Raw genomic sequence first — 18,328 nt, 5'->3', positions numbered from 1 at the left:
TGGACCTGTTATAGGTCTCATTATCTTTTCTCGGCTCTTTCAAGTTCATCTTCTTCCCTCTTGTTAATTTCTGCTGTTCCCATGGCATACGTGATTATTGGTCTGGTTTATTTTGTTTTGTTTGGTTATGTTTTTGTTTTTGATAGGTTTTTGTTTCTTCCATAAGCTTGATAGCCTTTTTGTATCCTTTCCTTTATCCTGTTTTCCCTCCAACTAATCTCCCAGAGTTCGTTGAACTGAAAAAAGCTGTTGAGGCTATAAAAATATTATCGTCCTGTATGTTTTCAGTGTGACGCACATCTTAAACAATCATATTCATTGTCTTATCCAACTGAACCTTCACTGTCCAAATTTACTATTTATTCTTCGTCAGAAATTAATTCTGCTTTTTATACAAACGAGGCTTGGACTGGACTTGAAATTTAAGCGTTTCGATTGTGTAAGTAACAGATTTTGAGATTCCTCGTTGGGGTGACTTCATACTCTTCTTTTTTATTTTTGCCCTTCATGATGCAAGCAGGAGGTAAACTAAACTACTTTGGCACTGCAGCAGGCTATTACCATCACTGTTTCTCCCTTTCCAATTGTCGGCTTTACTGTATTTCTTCTGCTTCAGGATGATAATTCACTTGGATACCAGTTTCATCCAGGCTCAGTAAAAAATTCGTTATTTTTCAAAACGGTCTCCAAAATGGAATAGTATTCTGAATGATTCAGATTCGTACCTCTCAAAAGAGCAATAGATATTCCTCTCGATTTCAGCTTTAGTTTTTATGTATTAAATTATGTTTCCAATTTAACTGTTGTCCAAATTCAAATATGATTGTCCGCAAATCGCTTCTGGTTAAAGGAAATTCCTTAGACTGTATTTCCTCTATATGTCGGCAGAGTTATCATTCATTTTCTAATACGAATGAATGATTCGAGCTCAAATGTCCCTTTCTATGATTATTTTTCTTCAAACGCCGTTCCAAAGGTTTTCTTGAAATATTAAAAGTTACTGCAGCCCTATAGACTGTCATGTTGTTGTTTTTAATTAATTTATATAGGTATTTTGGTATCTTAAAATAAAATAGTTATTTGTATGCCAATTACTGAAAGTGTTACTTTGTTGGAAGAGTCTGAAAATTGCGAGACGATTACACTGGGGAAAGAAAATAAATAATAGAGAATTATAAACATTTTATTTATTGAACAATATAATGTACTATTTGTAAAAAGTAATGTTGATTGTACCTCCAAGACAATTAATATTTATTGGATTGGATGCAGATGTAATATGTATATCTCTACTAGATGTTGGTGGAATCTCTTGTGATTTCGATAATCATCGAAATGAAGCTGTCAACTGTCAACATTCAAGTTAAAGTTGTCTACTCCAGAACGTCCCGAAAGTGTTTTGCAGTACGGAAATTTCACTACATGCAACACTCAAAATGCTACTTTCGGTATGTAAATAAATACAGAACGAACACGAGATTATACAAACAAAATACAAGATAAATGAAAAATAATACTAAATCGATTTGAAATCACGTTCTCAACTTAGAAACTAATTTTTCAGTTAGATTAATATAAAACCAATGAATTACTTTTTAATTTTTATTCGGCGCAACAAACTGCACTACATGCGATCTCTCTCAAGTGAGCACTGCTGTTACGTAGCGCCATCTATTGGTAACAGTTGAAATTTTTTGACTTTACCCTAATACAGTATGAAAGCACAATAATACATGCCTGTTAATAAGGCTACCGTTTGGAAATATTTACAAGGGTAAATGCCTAACATTAGTAAATGAAATTGAGAAATATAAAAAATTGCCAAGTAGTACAAAAAGAAAGGCATTGATAAAAGTGAAACATTACAAACTATGATCAGTATACCTCTAATCTAATAATAAAGGAACAAGCATTCTGCTACGGTAACAGAAAAGAAGAAGAGATGCCATAAAGAATGATACTAAAAATTTGGTAAATGCAAAGCAAACAGGACGAAACTTATTACCAGACATTGGTTAGTTGAAATGTGAACATAAGCAACTAGATTCCTATCTAACACTAATATTAAAAAACCCGGATATTTCAAGACTTACACGATATAAATAAATGATTATGTCAGTGAAAAACCTATTAGCATCGTACAAATGTGTATTCCTTGCCACCTAGAGTTAATTAACATGAAAGATAATAGAATGTAATCTAATAAAGTCTCAGTACGCCACAAGATAAGCAAGTATACAGTTTAAACGAAATTAATCTCCTCTTAATTAAATTACACACGTGTATATAGCAACATTAACAACTCAACTGCTACAGTCTTTATAAATAGCACTATCTAGACGACTCTGCATATATATATTTTCCGTTTCTTGTGTCTCACATTCACATCATTTGAAGTCGTTAAATTCCTTCGTAGCCCTCTTTTATTTGGTACAGCTATGCAGACAGTTTTCTTAACGATCTTCTCAAAAATCCTGTCACACCTCAACAATTTCTCATCTCTCATGAATATTTCCACACAATAAGATAAATGCAGATTTGTAGGAGATGTAGATATCCTCAAGAGTATAATGACATCATTAATTGTACATTTTATCCTGAAATATTTGTAGTTTTAATTATACAGTGTTATTCTAAATGATGGACCCATTTTTAAAAATTCGTATTTAGTAAAGTACAAATGCTACATGAATAATTTTTATACCAATAGAAAGTTTTTTTTTAATGTAATACAAGTGTTCAATGTGGCCTCCAGCTGCTGCAGGGCAAAAATCTACACGGTAGCCAAACTCATGCCACACAAGATCAAGTGTATCTGATCAGCAGTGATACGGCTCCACCGATCGATCAGAGTTGTTGGTAGAGGCGGGACGAAATCAGATTGCTTAACATAACATCGATAACCTCGATAACCTCATAAGAGAGGTGGCCAGAAGCTTATAGCCAGGTCTGCATTTCTCCCGCGACTAATCCAGCGCTGAGGAAAGGATTCATTTAAAAAGCTTCGTATATCGATTTGACGATAGGGGAAGCTTGATTCTGTTGAAAAATGTCATGTCATGAGAATATTCCATAATTTGGGGGAATTGCCATTTTTTCCAACATGTCACAGAACACGTTGTCTCTTTCGTGTTCCAATACTGTATGTGGATTTTGCAAACCTCATATGAGTCTGTTGACATTTCCACTGAGCTGGAAGATGATCCATCAATTCTAGCACATTACCGCAAAATTCGAGACGCTTCTCTTTGTCATTGCACGAGTTGGGCTGCGAAATATCTTCTAACCGTCTAGTATCACCTTCTGATACACGCGGTCGGCTTGTGCTTTTTCTTTTACACACATTTCCGGTCTCTTTAAATTGATTAAAGTAATGCCTTTTTCTAGTTGGTGGTTTAATAGCAAATTCAGCACGAAATGCCCGTTGCACCACAATTTGAGACTCATTCGATAACACAGAACACTTTGTGCTCCACAGTCGCCATCTTACAACTGGCAGTGACAGAGAATGGCGGCCTATTGCCGCGAGAACTCTAGCGGCCGCTTCTGGAACCATCACCGCCTGCCTACACTTGTAAAACATTGAAAAAAACTTTAAAACTTCCTCTTTTCATTGATATAGAAATTATTCATGTAGACTTTGTACTTTAATAAATACGAATTTTTAAAAATGGGTCTATCATTTAGAATAACTCTGTATATGCAAAGAAAAAACTTCGGTCAATGGGTAAATTCAATTCATTTCAATAATTTTCCATATTTTAATGGATTCTATTCGATTATTTTGCCGATTTAATAACAGCTCACAATTTGCTTCTGATTTACAATCTGCGAAAGTTTTCTCATGTCTCGTTTTTCAAATTTAATGTATTCGTATGGACAGATTATCGATCGGTTTTTATTCGAACCGAACGAGAAGAGGAGGTCTTCCATTACGTGACTAATACGTCTGCAACAATATTCATATAAATCAAATCAAAATTTCTGTCAACTCAGTAGAAATAATCGTTATGACTAATATTCCAAAAGTCTACCTTTTACGTATTGGTGATTAAGAAAGAAATTTATTTTATTTATATAGTTAACATCGACATCAACTCTTTTGATAAAAATTTAGATATACTGGGTGAATGAGTTACAAAATTATTATCAACATTCACTCTATCAACTGGATGTCCTCTAAAATAAATAAAAATAACACTTTATAATCTGATTTACATTAGGAGCGTTAGTGGATTCACAATTCTCTAACCTCGATATCAGACTGCGACTAAGACTGTGGAATTGCAGCAAAAAAATCTTACTTCGGAGTTTTTCTAATTTAAACAGTCATACATCTTATAATCATTCGTCTCATGTGCAAATCATGTGCTACAATGTTTTACATAGAGATTTAAACACATCTCAAATTGTCAAAAGGTCAATCACCTGTTTGAACAATAAGTTTGTCTACGTTTACAAATTTTTAATCAACTTTTTTTGATTTTGTAGAACGTTTCAACCATGTCTTTTGCTCAACTGACTTTTCCCCGTTCTAAATTTCTCATAATACATAATAATAAAATTATGCAGAATTAGTACTCTAGATAACGTAGATTTCAACATTTGGTTCGAACTTATCACTGCATATGGGCTATGAAACATATAATTATACCAAAAGTAATTTTTTCATCATACCTCATACCATTTAAAGAAAGATTTAAATATGTTAAACCTCACTGTAATTCACCTCTTTTACCCCCAATTGCGAGGATGAAGAACTTCATATCATATTTATTTTCAAAGCGGACTTTGCACTCAACGTGGAATTTATGAAAAGCCCCTAGTAATATCGCGTGTGGATGTGATTGGAACGTCAAGTTTATAAGAGGGATGATGACAAGACATTAACGATGGATTATGGAGGGATAAAATGCAGAGTTTTCATGAATAAAATAATTGCAGCCAACGGAGTTTGGGAATACTAAATTATATTTAAAAGTGAAGAGAAGCTGACGATAATTTTTTCCTTTTTCGTTGAAATTCCATAAAAAATATCTTCGAGGTTGACGTTACTTACATCACGAAATTTATTACCTTTAGATAGAAAAAACTTTGAGCACTTTTATACTTCACCCTGTACAGAAACCATTTTCATATCTTTAAGGGTATCTTGGTAAAAAAATAATGTATAAGTATCTGTAACGGTCAAATTTTTTACAAAAACATTAATAACTTAAAAAGTATGCATTTTTCGAAAAAAGTTTTCAGACAAAAGTATACTAAAATTTTACGCAGACTCCAAAATCAATCAATATATCAATATACAGGGTGTTCTATTTAAAATAACAAAATTACTTTGAAAATATTTTAGTTAAAAAGATCGTATCTGAAAACGCAAAAGTAGAATGATTTTACTATAAATATGTTGCCATATACAGATAGTTTCAACTCTTCGTGGAACACCCTGTATATATATAGTACTAAACTCCAATATGCATAAAAAATTTCTAATAGAATCTCATTACGCCCAGTATCATTTCGAAGCAAGACGTTCGATGAAATTCCATGTTATTTGAATCGTTTTCCACTTCATAGGTCTCAGAATTAGTCCGATGTCTTGATCATTCAGTTTTCAATTCTTCGGTACTTCAGGACTTCATTTCTATGTTGGCTGCACCACAATTTCATCGCGATCTCTTTCTGTTCGACTTCGGTGGTGTTCACCAACAGGTTTCTCATCGTCCATTTCAATAATCAAACTATTTTCTTCGAATTGCTCAATCACCGTGTCTTTTTTCAATTCTTGGTGGCAGTAATTTGTGTTTGAAAGTCTAGCTAGTTCCAGTATTACTTCCATCTTGCTTTTCACTGGTAATGTACAGAATTTTCTCAGGGCAACTCCCATTGACCTATCGTACCATTTCCACCATTACTTGTTCATCTTCAATCCCCATACTTAATCAATCTTGAGAGGACGCGTGTTTATACATAATATCAAAGGGTTCGTGATATCTTCATGATTTCCAATTTCCATCTCGATCTTAGCTTCTACAAGCACTTCAATTCTTTTTCCACAGGTGGTTGTTATGAAGTATTTCCTTGAGAACGTACTGATATTAAGTTGGAAATGATCCTTTCTCATTGTATAATTGACATCGTTCTGGCAAAATTTCTTTGCGAGTTTGCCGTAGTTGGATTGCTCAGATATTGGAATTGGCTTGTTGATGAGGCGATAGCTTGAATAAATGAAAGATTTTTCATTCATTCGACATAAAAATTTTCTTTGGAAATGTGATTCAGCCTTCGTCATGAGTATGTAGAAAAGAATATATTTTTCTCCGGTGAACGATTTAAAATATTTTTATAAACTGTCCAAAATTCATCTATAAATTCACATTTCTATAATTGTTGTTCTTGTATATCGAAGCGAATTTCATTTTACGGTTAAATTTCTAGGAATTCCACAAACAATGCTGGTTTGTTAATTCCCTCACCATACGTCAAGTTTGATTATTTTAGTATAAAGTTATCGAGAATCAGAATTTTATTTATTTAGTGAACCATTCTGATAATTCCATCAAATAAATTACAACTCCGATAACCCTTATCCCTGGAGCTGTATGAAATACATTTTATAGCTAGAAGGTTCGTAATTATCGTATTTCATTTTTTTAACGCAACAGCCATCAGTTTATTAATGGCAAACTATACTAATTGGAAAAATTCAACTTGTTTACATTGCTCCTGAATAAATTGCTCCAGCTCAGCTCAATTTCGCGAAGAAAAGTTTTCTCATAATTCAGCAGCAGGATAATTTACATATTTACTTGGAAATATATATTAATAATGTTTGTTATATCTCATATTTCTCTGAAAATATATTATACGTTGAGAAATTATGTTATGTGTGAAATATAGAATAATAAGAGGAAATTTTTAATAAATTCTCTGGTTTGAATAAGTGCAGGATAACGTTTTATTTTTACATATGTTTTAAAGGAAAGATGGGACATATTTTATCAAAATAAATGAAAAAGATTTAGCGGACAATATCGTAAGATCAAATTTTATGTTTCATTAGAAGAAAAGAGAAAGAAATAATACAGTGAAATGCAGATGTTGATAGGAAAAAAATAAATAGTTTAAATAACTGAAAAAACACGCTTACAAAATAATGTTTATAAAACTTTAAATATTGTACAGGTATTAATGAAAAATATCATTTTAATTCAACAAAAGGGTGAGGTACTTGTTTCAAAATTAAAGATTAGAATAAAGAAAGATACTGGTATAGAATCATCATAGGATTATTCACGCTTTTTCACATTAAAATGATAAGTTTCATTAATCTTTTCACTTTTAATCATTTTTATTTATATATTAGCTTTTACCCGCGGTTTCGCTCCCATTTAGAGAAGCGGATCACCCCTAAAAAGTGATAACGTGATAAACTGACCAACCCCGTCCTAGTCGATATCAATGGTCTATCCTCATATTTTTGACGTCGCTAAATACGAATATGACATTTATTTTTATCTAAAATTGGGGTTACATGGTCAAAATCGAGTTTTTAATAAAAAAATTCGAAAAAAAATTGTTTTGCGATTTCGCGTGTCCAACTCGCCGGATCTTTGTAACTAATCGTTATATTTTGATAAAAATTTAATGCCATACACTAGAGCGTATTTTGAAAGAAGATAGACCAGTCCAAATTACCAAAAGCACTTTTCGACCGAACGGAAAATTTTAGAAAATTTTTCATTTTTTAGAGATGAGTTTTTAATTTCCTTTTTCTGAATTCATAGTATTAAAAATTACAATGCAAAGAAGCTTTGTGAAAATTTTCAGATTTTAATATGCATTAGGAAAAAATACAGGGCGATTTCAAGCTGAGCGCTCTCGCGGCGTGACAAACTTAGCGGGCACGCACATGCATGCATGAATCTTTTTCCGGCCATTAATGTCGTTTAATAATTAATTATTCAATATTTCTACATCGTAATGAAAAAAAAAAGTATGTAAGGTATGTTTCAATTGGGTGCAAATAAGGTTGACATTACTGGAAATCGAGCAATCAACGATTTGAAGAAAGTGCTCTCGAATAATGAAAATAAATCAAACCTTACCAAAGTGCGATGTCTTGATTGGTAGCGTTAAAAAAGTTTGAAGTTTGGCTGGTGGATTGGCAAAACAGCTCTGCTCTCAATGACGAAAGATTTGAGTACAGTCATATTGATGCTGACTATCGAATTTATTAAAAACGGTGATTAACTTATAACTGAAACTGATGTTTTACTGATACAACAACAATTAGACCTTTGATGACTTACACAGCAAAGAAAAGATCTGATACAACTAAGAGAAAAAGACTATTAGAGACAATTGAAATGAAAGTACTCAGGAAAATAGCAGCGAAAATATTTTTAGGCAGAGAAAGAAGTGAAAACATAAGAAATACGTGCAAGGTAGAAAATGTAACTGACAGAAGAAGTATTGGTCGACCGAGAAAGAGATGGTGTGACAATCTGGATCCAGGAAGCTGCAGCTACAGAAGAAACAGGTTTTGAACCTACCATATAAGAAAGAAGAAGGAGAAGTATCTTAAAAAGCCATTAAACCGATAGTAATCGAAGGATAATTATGGTATTAGCTTGATCTGCATTTCTGTATTATGAATTCTTTTCGCATGCAATTGTTCTGGCGTTTCTATTGCTCTTCTAGCTTCCTGCAGCGTAGCGTCTTTCTGAACGAATCCGTACCCGAAGACGAGGTTCAGCTGGTCTCAAAACACTTGGTATCGCTCTGGTTGCTGTTGTCTTCTCTTCTATGCGTGAACCGAATATTTTTCATTCCTTGTTGCACGTGGCTTTTGCTTCCGAAGCATTTGTAAAGAAGAACAGAGTAAAAATTAAAGCCAAAGAGTAAGATCTAAAATAATGAATAGCATCAAACATTCAAATAGTTCTATCCCGTTTATATAATGACAGAAAAAAAAACAATAAATAAAAAAAATTCTAAACAGCTGAAACTATAGTCAATTGGATAGGCTATTGACGTGAGGTAATACAGTACTCAGGGTTGGGATTCGATTACTGGAATGCTAGATGGCGTTGAGGAAGCTAGATTTTGAGATTTCTTACCAAATAATCGTTTCATATTTCGTAAAACATATTTTTTTCCATAAAAAGTATCCTATGTTATTTCTAATACCTCCAAGAATATGTATACAAAGCTTTAGAAAAGTTTAGAAGTTGTATACAATTTTATACCTCCTGAGATCGTTTCCAAATCGTTTTACTTCATCACCGCCTATTGGCTAGAAGAGCGGCTAGTCTGTTTGACAAAATGCTGCTGGGTGGAGTTACTTGTCGCTATTTTGACGGCAAAGAGTTGATGATGTAATTAAGTACCGGTTTTTCAAAAAAAGTTGTCACAAATAGATTTCGCAATTGCTTGTTATTTTGCCACATATAACGATTTTGACTTTGATCCATAGAATGCTATATTCATAGGGAAAAACAAGATTTAATGTACACGAAAGCTCTTAATTTTGAGATACCAAGTGCTAAAGCTCAAACAAATATACTACATTTAATTTAGAGCAAATTCGACTTCGATTTTATTCGATTAAAAAATTGTTTGTTTTCATTAATTGAATTTAGTTAATACCTGAGAACTAACGAAAAGTGTCAATCAACTTTTATAAAAGTTTTTACATAATTCTTATTGTTTTTATTAAATAGTTGACAATTACAATCAATTAGGAATTCTTGTTTATAAATAGTATATTCGAATAAAATGTACTGTTACAGAATTTTTTTATCATCCGGTATATTGTAGAATAAAATAATAAGAGCTTAACTAACCTTTATTTTATCATAAGTTCACACAAAAATTAAACTAAAACAGTTCAATACCGACTATTTAAAATGAAGTTATCGTGATTTTTGTTCATTTTTTTCCTTTTTTCTTCTTTTTTTGCGCGTCTGGCCATGGGAAACCTCTCCATCTCAGTAAATCCTGAACGTTGTGACAAGTGGTGTAAGCGTTTTCCATTGCTATTTCCGTGAAAATATCTACGTTGCATCTGGCACTTTTCGATCTTGATTTCCTTCCTCCACCCGATTTTCTCGGTTTTCCTCCTTTTTTCTTATTAGCATCACCGTTTTTCGTTTTTTTCTTCTTACCTTTACCAGGCATTTTCTCGCTTAATCAACCAAATTGTTTGACAGTATTGTTACTATAGTAACATGATGTTACCACGACAACCTGATAAAATCTGGAAATCGATATTGTTCCAGAGTTTTCTACTTATTTTCAACTGGTCAACAACAGGAGATATTCAGAGGTAGATCGAAAAGAAACAGTAGAAAAATGAGGCGAAATGTGAAAATTATGACCGCATACGAATGGAAACAAACAAATGGAAAAAACATTAAAGAAACAGTAAAAAAACTGAAAAATTCCAAAAATAGTGAAGATGTATAGTATTTAAATGAGGTAGTGCTACCAAAAGGTATAAATCAACCATGACTTTATATAAAATGAGATACGAATGCAGATTGTGAGATGAAAATACAGCAAAATATAAGAGAAGAAGTATAATAAAAACGGGACATGGAACGTCAGAAATAGATGTGCTTTGTGAATGGAACAAGGATAATAATAAAAAGAAAAATAGATAAATAATGAAGCGAGGAAGAAAAAGAAGAAAGTAGTTAGACGAAATAAGAGAGATGGGAGATAATGAGGGGAAAATCCTAATTGAAATTAGTAGAAGACGAAAAAGAATAGAACATTGGGTACAAGAGGAACCAAAATCGCCCTTCAACATCAGAAAAAGTACAAGGAAAAAAGGAAAAGAAATATTTGTACCACATTTACTTGGATTTGTAATATTGAAAACCTATATGATATATGGAAATGATAAGTTTCTATTGTATGAAGTAGAAGTTCTATGGTTTTGAAAATTCTATCCGAATTTCATAAATAAATTGTGAAATATTAATTAGAACGTTTTATTGAATAGAGGATTTATCAAATAATTAATTCACCATCAAAGTAGATTTAAATTTTGAAATACTTCGTAATAATGCAAATCTAATCCTACGTTAATAACTTGGAACTAATTAAATAAAATAGAATTACTTTCAAACGTTTCGAGAAGTTTAAATTGATAATTTCATTAACCTAAACAAAACGTTGACGTCCAAATATTCCAAAACGAAATACTGTTTTCTTCATTTAATCATATTATAATTAAATATTATTAGTCCATGAATTTTCACATTTATCTAATGAATTAAGTAGAAACTTTTTAATACGAAACAACATAAATTTAATCACAACAGGATCAAGAAAAGAAGAATCTTTATCTTTAAGAAAAGTGAGCAGAATAAAGAAACCATAGTCTATATTAGAAATATTTTTTTAATGGGGTTTTTCGGATAATGTGATATGAAAAGTAGAAGTGATTACAAAATATTATGTAGAAGGCTATAAGCTGTAATAGAAGAAGATCAAAAATAATGTATAAAACATTTAATGTAATTTTTCTTCAATATCTTCTCATTAGTTATCAAATTTCGAATATAGAGATAGAAAAAGCTATAAATTGTCTAATATTTTTTTTAATATTTATTTAATATACTGAAATCTTCTCTTCGGGCATTTTCCCTTGTAAGTTTACCGTTCTTGACTTCTGCCTCTCTCTTTTTTCCCGCTAATGCCCCCTCACAGGTCAGTGAACATACAACAGCATCAGCATAGATCCAAGACAATGTTTTTTGTTGTTTTTCTAGAAAAATGTTGCTATCACTAGTCATAAATATCGTTGCAACGTACTTTCATGATGTTAGTGGTAGCACGACTCCAACTGAACAAGACCAGAGAGAAAAATGTGCCCCCTCGGTCAACAAACTCACTTTCCGAGTCAGGAACGCCCCCGCAGTCGTCCATCGCATTTCTGTAATGCAGACTGTCTGATATAAAAACACCTACTTAAGATAAGCTAAGATAAGAAGATTGCTACTGTTTTGAGATCTGGCAACACTGATGTGAATATGTCAATTCTACTATGGAGTTTGACATTTTTGACAAGTGCTATTTTCGTGTAATTATTTTCTATGACTTTCGACGTGGATTAAACCGACATCAATGTACCGATCAACTGGCTTCGACTCTTGATGATGTGATGTGATGACTTCGGTACAGGACAAATTTCGTGAAGGTCGTCCAAAATCGGCTTTTGTGCAACTAAACATTTATGCTGTGCGTAAACTGATTCTGCAAAATCGTTATGTCTCATATCGCCAGATTGAGATATACTTGAGCACTAGCTCCACTCGCAGGATTTCAAAAAACAAGCGACAACAATCGACTGCGTGAGTTTCTCAAGATAATCAAAATTCAGCAAAAGTTGTTTGCGCACGAAGCACTTTCAAGTAATTGTTTGCCTGTTTTTTCGGAATTACTAGACATATCTCAACCGTTCCATTAGAACTACTTAGAACGGTCAAATTTGAATGGTATGCCAATATTTTTTGCTAGAAGTTTTCGAAGGAATTAAGAAAATCAACCGCAGAACAAAAACGTGTCTGGATATCAACAAAACATCAAATTGATGAGTAATGCGCGCCCGTATAGTTCTTGTTTGGCACCCAATGATTTTTCATTATTCTCGCAGTTTTTATACACTTGAAGAATCGCTTAATGTGTTCAAATCACATGTTTTAGAGGTACCTCAATCGAAATGCACAATTTGTTCCAACGCATGCAAAAGAGTATTGATCTCAATAGAAAATAGTTCTAAAAACAATAAAAAAACGATAATTTAATTATGAATATTTGTTTTAATTTATTCAATTTCTTATTTCTTAGACCTTTTGATATGTTTATGTTTTTAAATGTTCTCAATTTTAGTTCACTTTTGTTTGAAAGTTATTAATAATTTTTGAAAGATAGATAAAAATTGAGGTTTCGACTTATTGTTTTAATATTTCATGATTCGTTAATGCAGTTCTATTTTTTTTATCGTATTGATGACCTCTTGGTCTATTTTCTAAATACTGAGATGTCTGCCCAATGTTTTTATTTGTCTATTTCGAAACTTATGTAGCAACCCTCATATTTGGGAATAAAAGATTTTTTTCGACAGTTTTTTAGTTAAAATTCCTGGGTTATAATACGTATAGCACACAAATTAAGTTACGCAGATTTGGTAAGATATTCTTGATAAAAATCATACTTTAGTTAATTCGTTTCTATAATTTTTGTTAGTAACATTAGACTAAAATTATTCTATTGTTCTCTGTTACTGATTTTTTTTCAGCACATTCGAAAATACCTTCATTTTTTATTGTGATTTATGAAATATTTTAGCTCAAGGCAGAAACAAAGTGAGAAAATTTATCGCTTTCATTATATACAAAAGCAGGTGGCTTGTACTACGAATCGTTTCTATTCAACCCTACACATTAACTTAATTACCTATTTATTATACTGATATTTCAAGTTCCAGTTAACGTCTGCAGAATTTCTGCTGCTGTACACGATGTGCTTCCAAACTCCCCTACGCTATGTCCAAATTTAATTGTGAAGAGCGCAGCGAATGAAATTTGCATTAACTGGAAACGTAATAAATTTTTTTTCGCCAAGTGTACAAAATGTGTCACTTTGAAATAAATTCCTAGAATTTCTATCCAATGTTTTTTTGTCAAATAACATAACTCCTTTTTAAGCGTTTTGTTTGCAAGGGTGGAAATATACACGTTCATTTCAATCAATTAATGAAAAGAACTCCTAATTTGACTATTTTCAAATAAAAATAAAATTGGATAAAGCTACTATAACAGAAAATGGAAGAAAGGGATGTTCAAATAGGAAAATGTTATCAGTCCATAAATATTATTTCGTACATACATTTTTCATTCTTCTTATTTTTCTCTTAAAAATACATTGTCCTCAAAATTATCGTTACAGATTTAAAAAAAAATTATTCATCAAAAAAATTACTGACAGCGTTAAACGAAAAAATTCAAATCGTCACAATAAACCATAGGCGTAGGCTGTTCAACGATGTCGTCTTCTCCCTGGTCCTCTCTTTGCCTTGGACAGTCAACTGCAAAAGAAGATATCTGCCTGTCTATCTCTTGAGATATAGCAGTCCAGAGCATTCTATACTTTCGTTTAAGGCCAATGAAATTGTGCAAATATTCAGTAAAAAACCTGGGTCTGGACTTGATCTTTAGGGTGTCGAAATTGATGATAATAGAGGCCATATTCCCGGAAATCTAGTTAGAGAATATAAAGTTCTTGTTAAGCCTGATAAGATTGTTGACACAGAAGAGAAAGTTGATCCAGATAATGTTAAACAACCGTATGAAGTTGTAGATGGCGCAACCAAGCAACTGATAGTCTAAATAAAGAAAAAAATTCTATTAATGACAATGAGAAGGAAGCAGTTCAAGATAAATACACATCAGAGGCTAAAGTAAATGTGGAGACAGAGAATAGTTCATTAAAGACTGTTTAGTTATACAAGTCTCGAGGTCAGAGATTTTAAGCACTGATTTGAGATTCAAACAATTGTTAATACTTTTGTAAACTGTTTAATTGATAAATAAAGTTGTTTCAGAAAAAATATCCACAGGTCGAAAGATTCCAGTATTTTTAAAGTAGCCTCGGTTGTGGTCCAAGCTTCTACACTACAGAATAAAACAGATTTTTCATGTTGTTGAACGCAGCTCGAGCTTTTTCTATTCGTGATCGTATTTCTGATGCCTGGTCCCATTTCGCGTTTATTGTTGTTCTGGGATATGTGTACGATTCTACCTAATCTATGTCTTGACCATATCTGCTTATTGTTGGATTGAGATCATCATAATATTTCTGGAAAAAGGAGAGATCTGACAACAATGTAAGTACCACCATAATACCAACATATATGGTTCCAACACTGCACTACCCTGAAATAAACTCCATTGGGGACACCTGTTGATGTTTTCTAAAATTAAAATAGAAACAGGTATCTGCTAAGTTAATTACGACAATATATTAATGTTTAAAGATTTTTAAAGATGGCTTCCAATGTACTGGAGTGAAAATACCGTGTCGAATACAAACGACTTTTTATTGCTTTTGCTTAACCGCACGAGTTTGATCTAGTTATAAACATATTTCAATTCAGAACATGCCTTGCTTATTGGGAAACTTTTAAATTGGATAAATTCTGAGAAATTACAAAATTATCAGTATTCCTGGAGCTTTCGCCTTAATTTCAAGTATTATTGCGCAAATGTTCTTAAAATTCCACATTACTTCTGCAAAAGAACGAAATAGTTTGATAGAACAATTGATGAACTAGTTTCAAATTAATTGGTCAGCGAATAGAAACTTTTAAAAACTTGTTTTCATATTGATTCAGTTGGAAAGCATTCAGATAATATTAAATCTTTTAAATTCAAGTTACTTGGAGAACATTTTCGTGGTAAGAGAGAGACGTATTAGAAATTCTAGAACATCGACAACATACATGGTTTTTTTTTATAAAAAGTTTCTCAATGATACTGAGTGAGTTTAGTGATTCTTAAGTTTGAATCAATCTTCATTTCGCTAAAGTATCTGACAATTGTGAAAGCGAGGATGTTGTAGCCACCGCAAAGGCGAAAAGTTGCTTAAAAATTATTTCAGATTATTATGAAGATCGACAACAATAACACATGCTACTAGATGATATAAACGGCATAAATTCGGCAACGCTGTCGAAAAAAATTTAAAAAAAAGCATGATCGTGCTTCAAACAGTTGTATACTGTGCTCGTCGAGTAGATGCGTTTTCAGAATGAGTAACCGACACAAGTACGCGCTCCAAGAGTTTTTTGTTGTTTCATCATATCTGTATACGAACGCGGATTACGAGACTGTGTTCACCGAATTTCAACAACATTTTCTCACCAAATGTGTAAAACGTACCGGAAGTTCTTAAAAACGGGCTCTGTTGCCGACGGGTCGCGGCAACAATTAACGAAAATATGGAAACCGTGGCGCTGGCGTTTGTTCAGGAGCCGAACCGTTATTTGAAGAATGTTGAAAGGCAGGCACTCCATGCGGATCATGTGGATCGCAGATTGGAATTTTGCGAAAAGTAGTACCTCGAATGCAGTCAGGATGATTAGTAGTCGGATGAAGCGACCTTAAAGCTTAACTGTACGGTCAATCGACAGAGCTGCATGTACTGAAACGACCAGAATCCTCAAGTCTTGTATGGGGAGGTATCCATGCGTTAGAGGGTCACTTGATGGGCTAAGATTATTTGGAAATAATAAAGATTTAAGTAGCTCACACGGAGACACGGAGACTTGACACCCTGCAATTTTTCCTCTGGGGCCTTCTCATAGAAACAATTTTGAGACCCTGATCAAAAGTCTATAGAATTTAAACTTATGGTGAATTAGGATATCCTTATATGTAGAAAAATATTAAGAAAGCGCTGACGTTAGCACTATCTTTCATATAGAGAAAAATTATTTGAAAAAACAAATTACGCTTTGGCGTTTCATGAATTCAAAATGCAACTGCGTTGGTAAACCAATTGGTATTGATACTGAATGTATCGATTGAATATTGGGCATTATCAGTGCGATGGAATATCTGAACGTATATTAAAATTTGCAATAATGAACAGAAATCAAACAGAAACGTCGAATGACCAATTTCAATAATAAAGTACGAGTATATTTCATATTTTCGTTAATGAAAATCCCACAATCGTATCATGCTATCAGTATTAATTGTAGTTAATAATCGAAATGTTTAAAGCTCATATATACCAATATAAAGTAACAGCCATTTAAGTATGTTATTTTGTTATTTTCAGAACAATGGATTCAAATTAATTTATCATTGCTTCTTGATGAACAAAATCTGTAAAATAGCTTCAGAAGTGTTATCCGGAATCTGTTCCATCGAAAAGAATCTGAATTTAAACGTGGTCGTAATGACACCGATGATGGTGAACGTCCAATTGAGGTGGTTACTCCAGAAAACATAAAAAAAGTCACAAATTGTTTATATATAATCGAATATTGAAAAAGTGTGAAATAGCTGAGGCCTTAAAGATATCAGAAGGCAGTGTGTTTACAATTATGCATTACAATTTGACCATGAGAAAGCTTTTTTCAAAGTGGGTGCTGCCTTTACTCATAGTCGATCAAAAACAACAACGTGTTGATGATTCAGAGCAGTGTTTGATCATGTTTACACATAATAAATCAGATATTTTGAATCGATACGTGGCAATGGATGAAACATGAATCAATCACTTCAATCCGGCATCAAAAGGATCATTATCTGAGTGGACTGCAGCCGGTGAACCACGTTCGAAACGTCCAAACGTTCAAGCGTACATACGAAGTGAAAACACAATCAAATTAAAAAGGAATGAACAATTTTATTAAATAAGAAATAAAAGTGTGTATCTGCAATAAATCAGGATAATGATGAGAAAATAAGAATGTATTTAAAAACTGCATTTTCAACTGTTGTCCATGAAATATCTGTGGCTTTCTTCATCTTCCTCTTCTAGTCAGTCTTCATCTAAAATTTTTCGCACAAAAACTTTCAATTGAATCGAGACATGTTTCTTCATTATATATCTTTGCACTTTTGTTTATTATCATGTAATTTTCGTGCTATAGCTTTCTACTTCGTAAATATTAAAATATTAAAAATGATTACTTGCGACTTCTTACTATATAGCATCGCTTTTTTAACGTTATAGCAGAATATTGTAATAATTTAATATTCGTTTAATGATAAAATTTCAATTTCTTTCAATTTATCTGCTTCGGGGATCTCGTTAGAATTCAATTTCATCCCAGACATCCTTAGCTCTTGTGAAATTGAGTCACGGTAAATTTTTGAGGTTATCTGTGTACAATTAAGATATAATGAATGTTTACTTCTGGAAATAATTCCATTTGGATTTCAGAAGGGTGAGCAATCTAATTTATTCAAGTCAGGAACGTAGATTGAACGATTTGCGCGAGACATTTCGATGAAAGCACTTTATTATAAAAAAGGCAAAGGAGGAGAGATGCATAATTATTCATGATTGTACCAAATTTTGACTATTTCATCCAAAAAACCCAAAACTGAGAAACCCAGCTCTAGCCAAAAAAAGAACTAGGATTGGTTTAAGGGTAGGTGATCCAGCGTTGCCCATATTTTTTGTCATTGATTCAAGCGAGGCTTGTCATGCAAAAACCCCCTTTAACAACACAGTATTCGTTGTTGATTCCTGTTTTCAACAGTAACATGTAAGTTTTCATGTTACCATAAATTTTAAA

General features: G+C 32.6%; 2 protein-coding genes across 2 annotated transcripts in view; one reads left to right on the top strand and one right to left on the bottom strand.

Annotated features, from left to right (window-relative positions):
* LOC130901880 (uncharacterized) overlaps positions 1-18,328 on the top strand; it is a 167,319-nt gene that overhangs the window by 37,948 nt on the left and 111,043 nt on the right. The window lies entirely within an intron of this gene.
* On the bottom strand, positions 9,918-10,182 carry LOC130901882 (small lysine-rich protein 1). Its single transcript, XM_057813536.1, has one exon. It carries the CDS (start codon positions 10,180-10,182, stop codon positions 9,934-9,936), a length of 249 nt encoding a protein of 82 aa, XP_057669519.1. The 3' UTR covers positions 9,918-9,933.

The sequence above is a fragment of the Diorhabda carinulata genome, chromosome X (genome assembly GCF_026250575.1).
Source record: "Diorhabda carinulata isolate Delta chromosome X, icDioCari1.1, whole genome shotgun sequence".
NCBI lineage: Eukaryota > Metazoa > Arthropoda > Insecta > Coleoptera > Chrysomelidae > Diorhabda > Diorhabda carinulata.
This window is presented reverse-complemented; position numbering and strand designations above follow the sequence as displayed.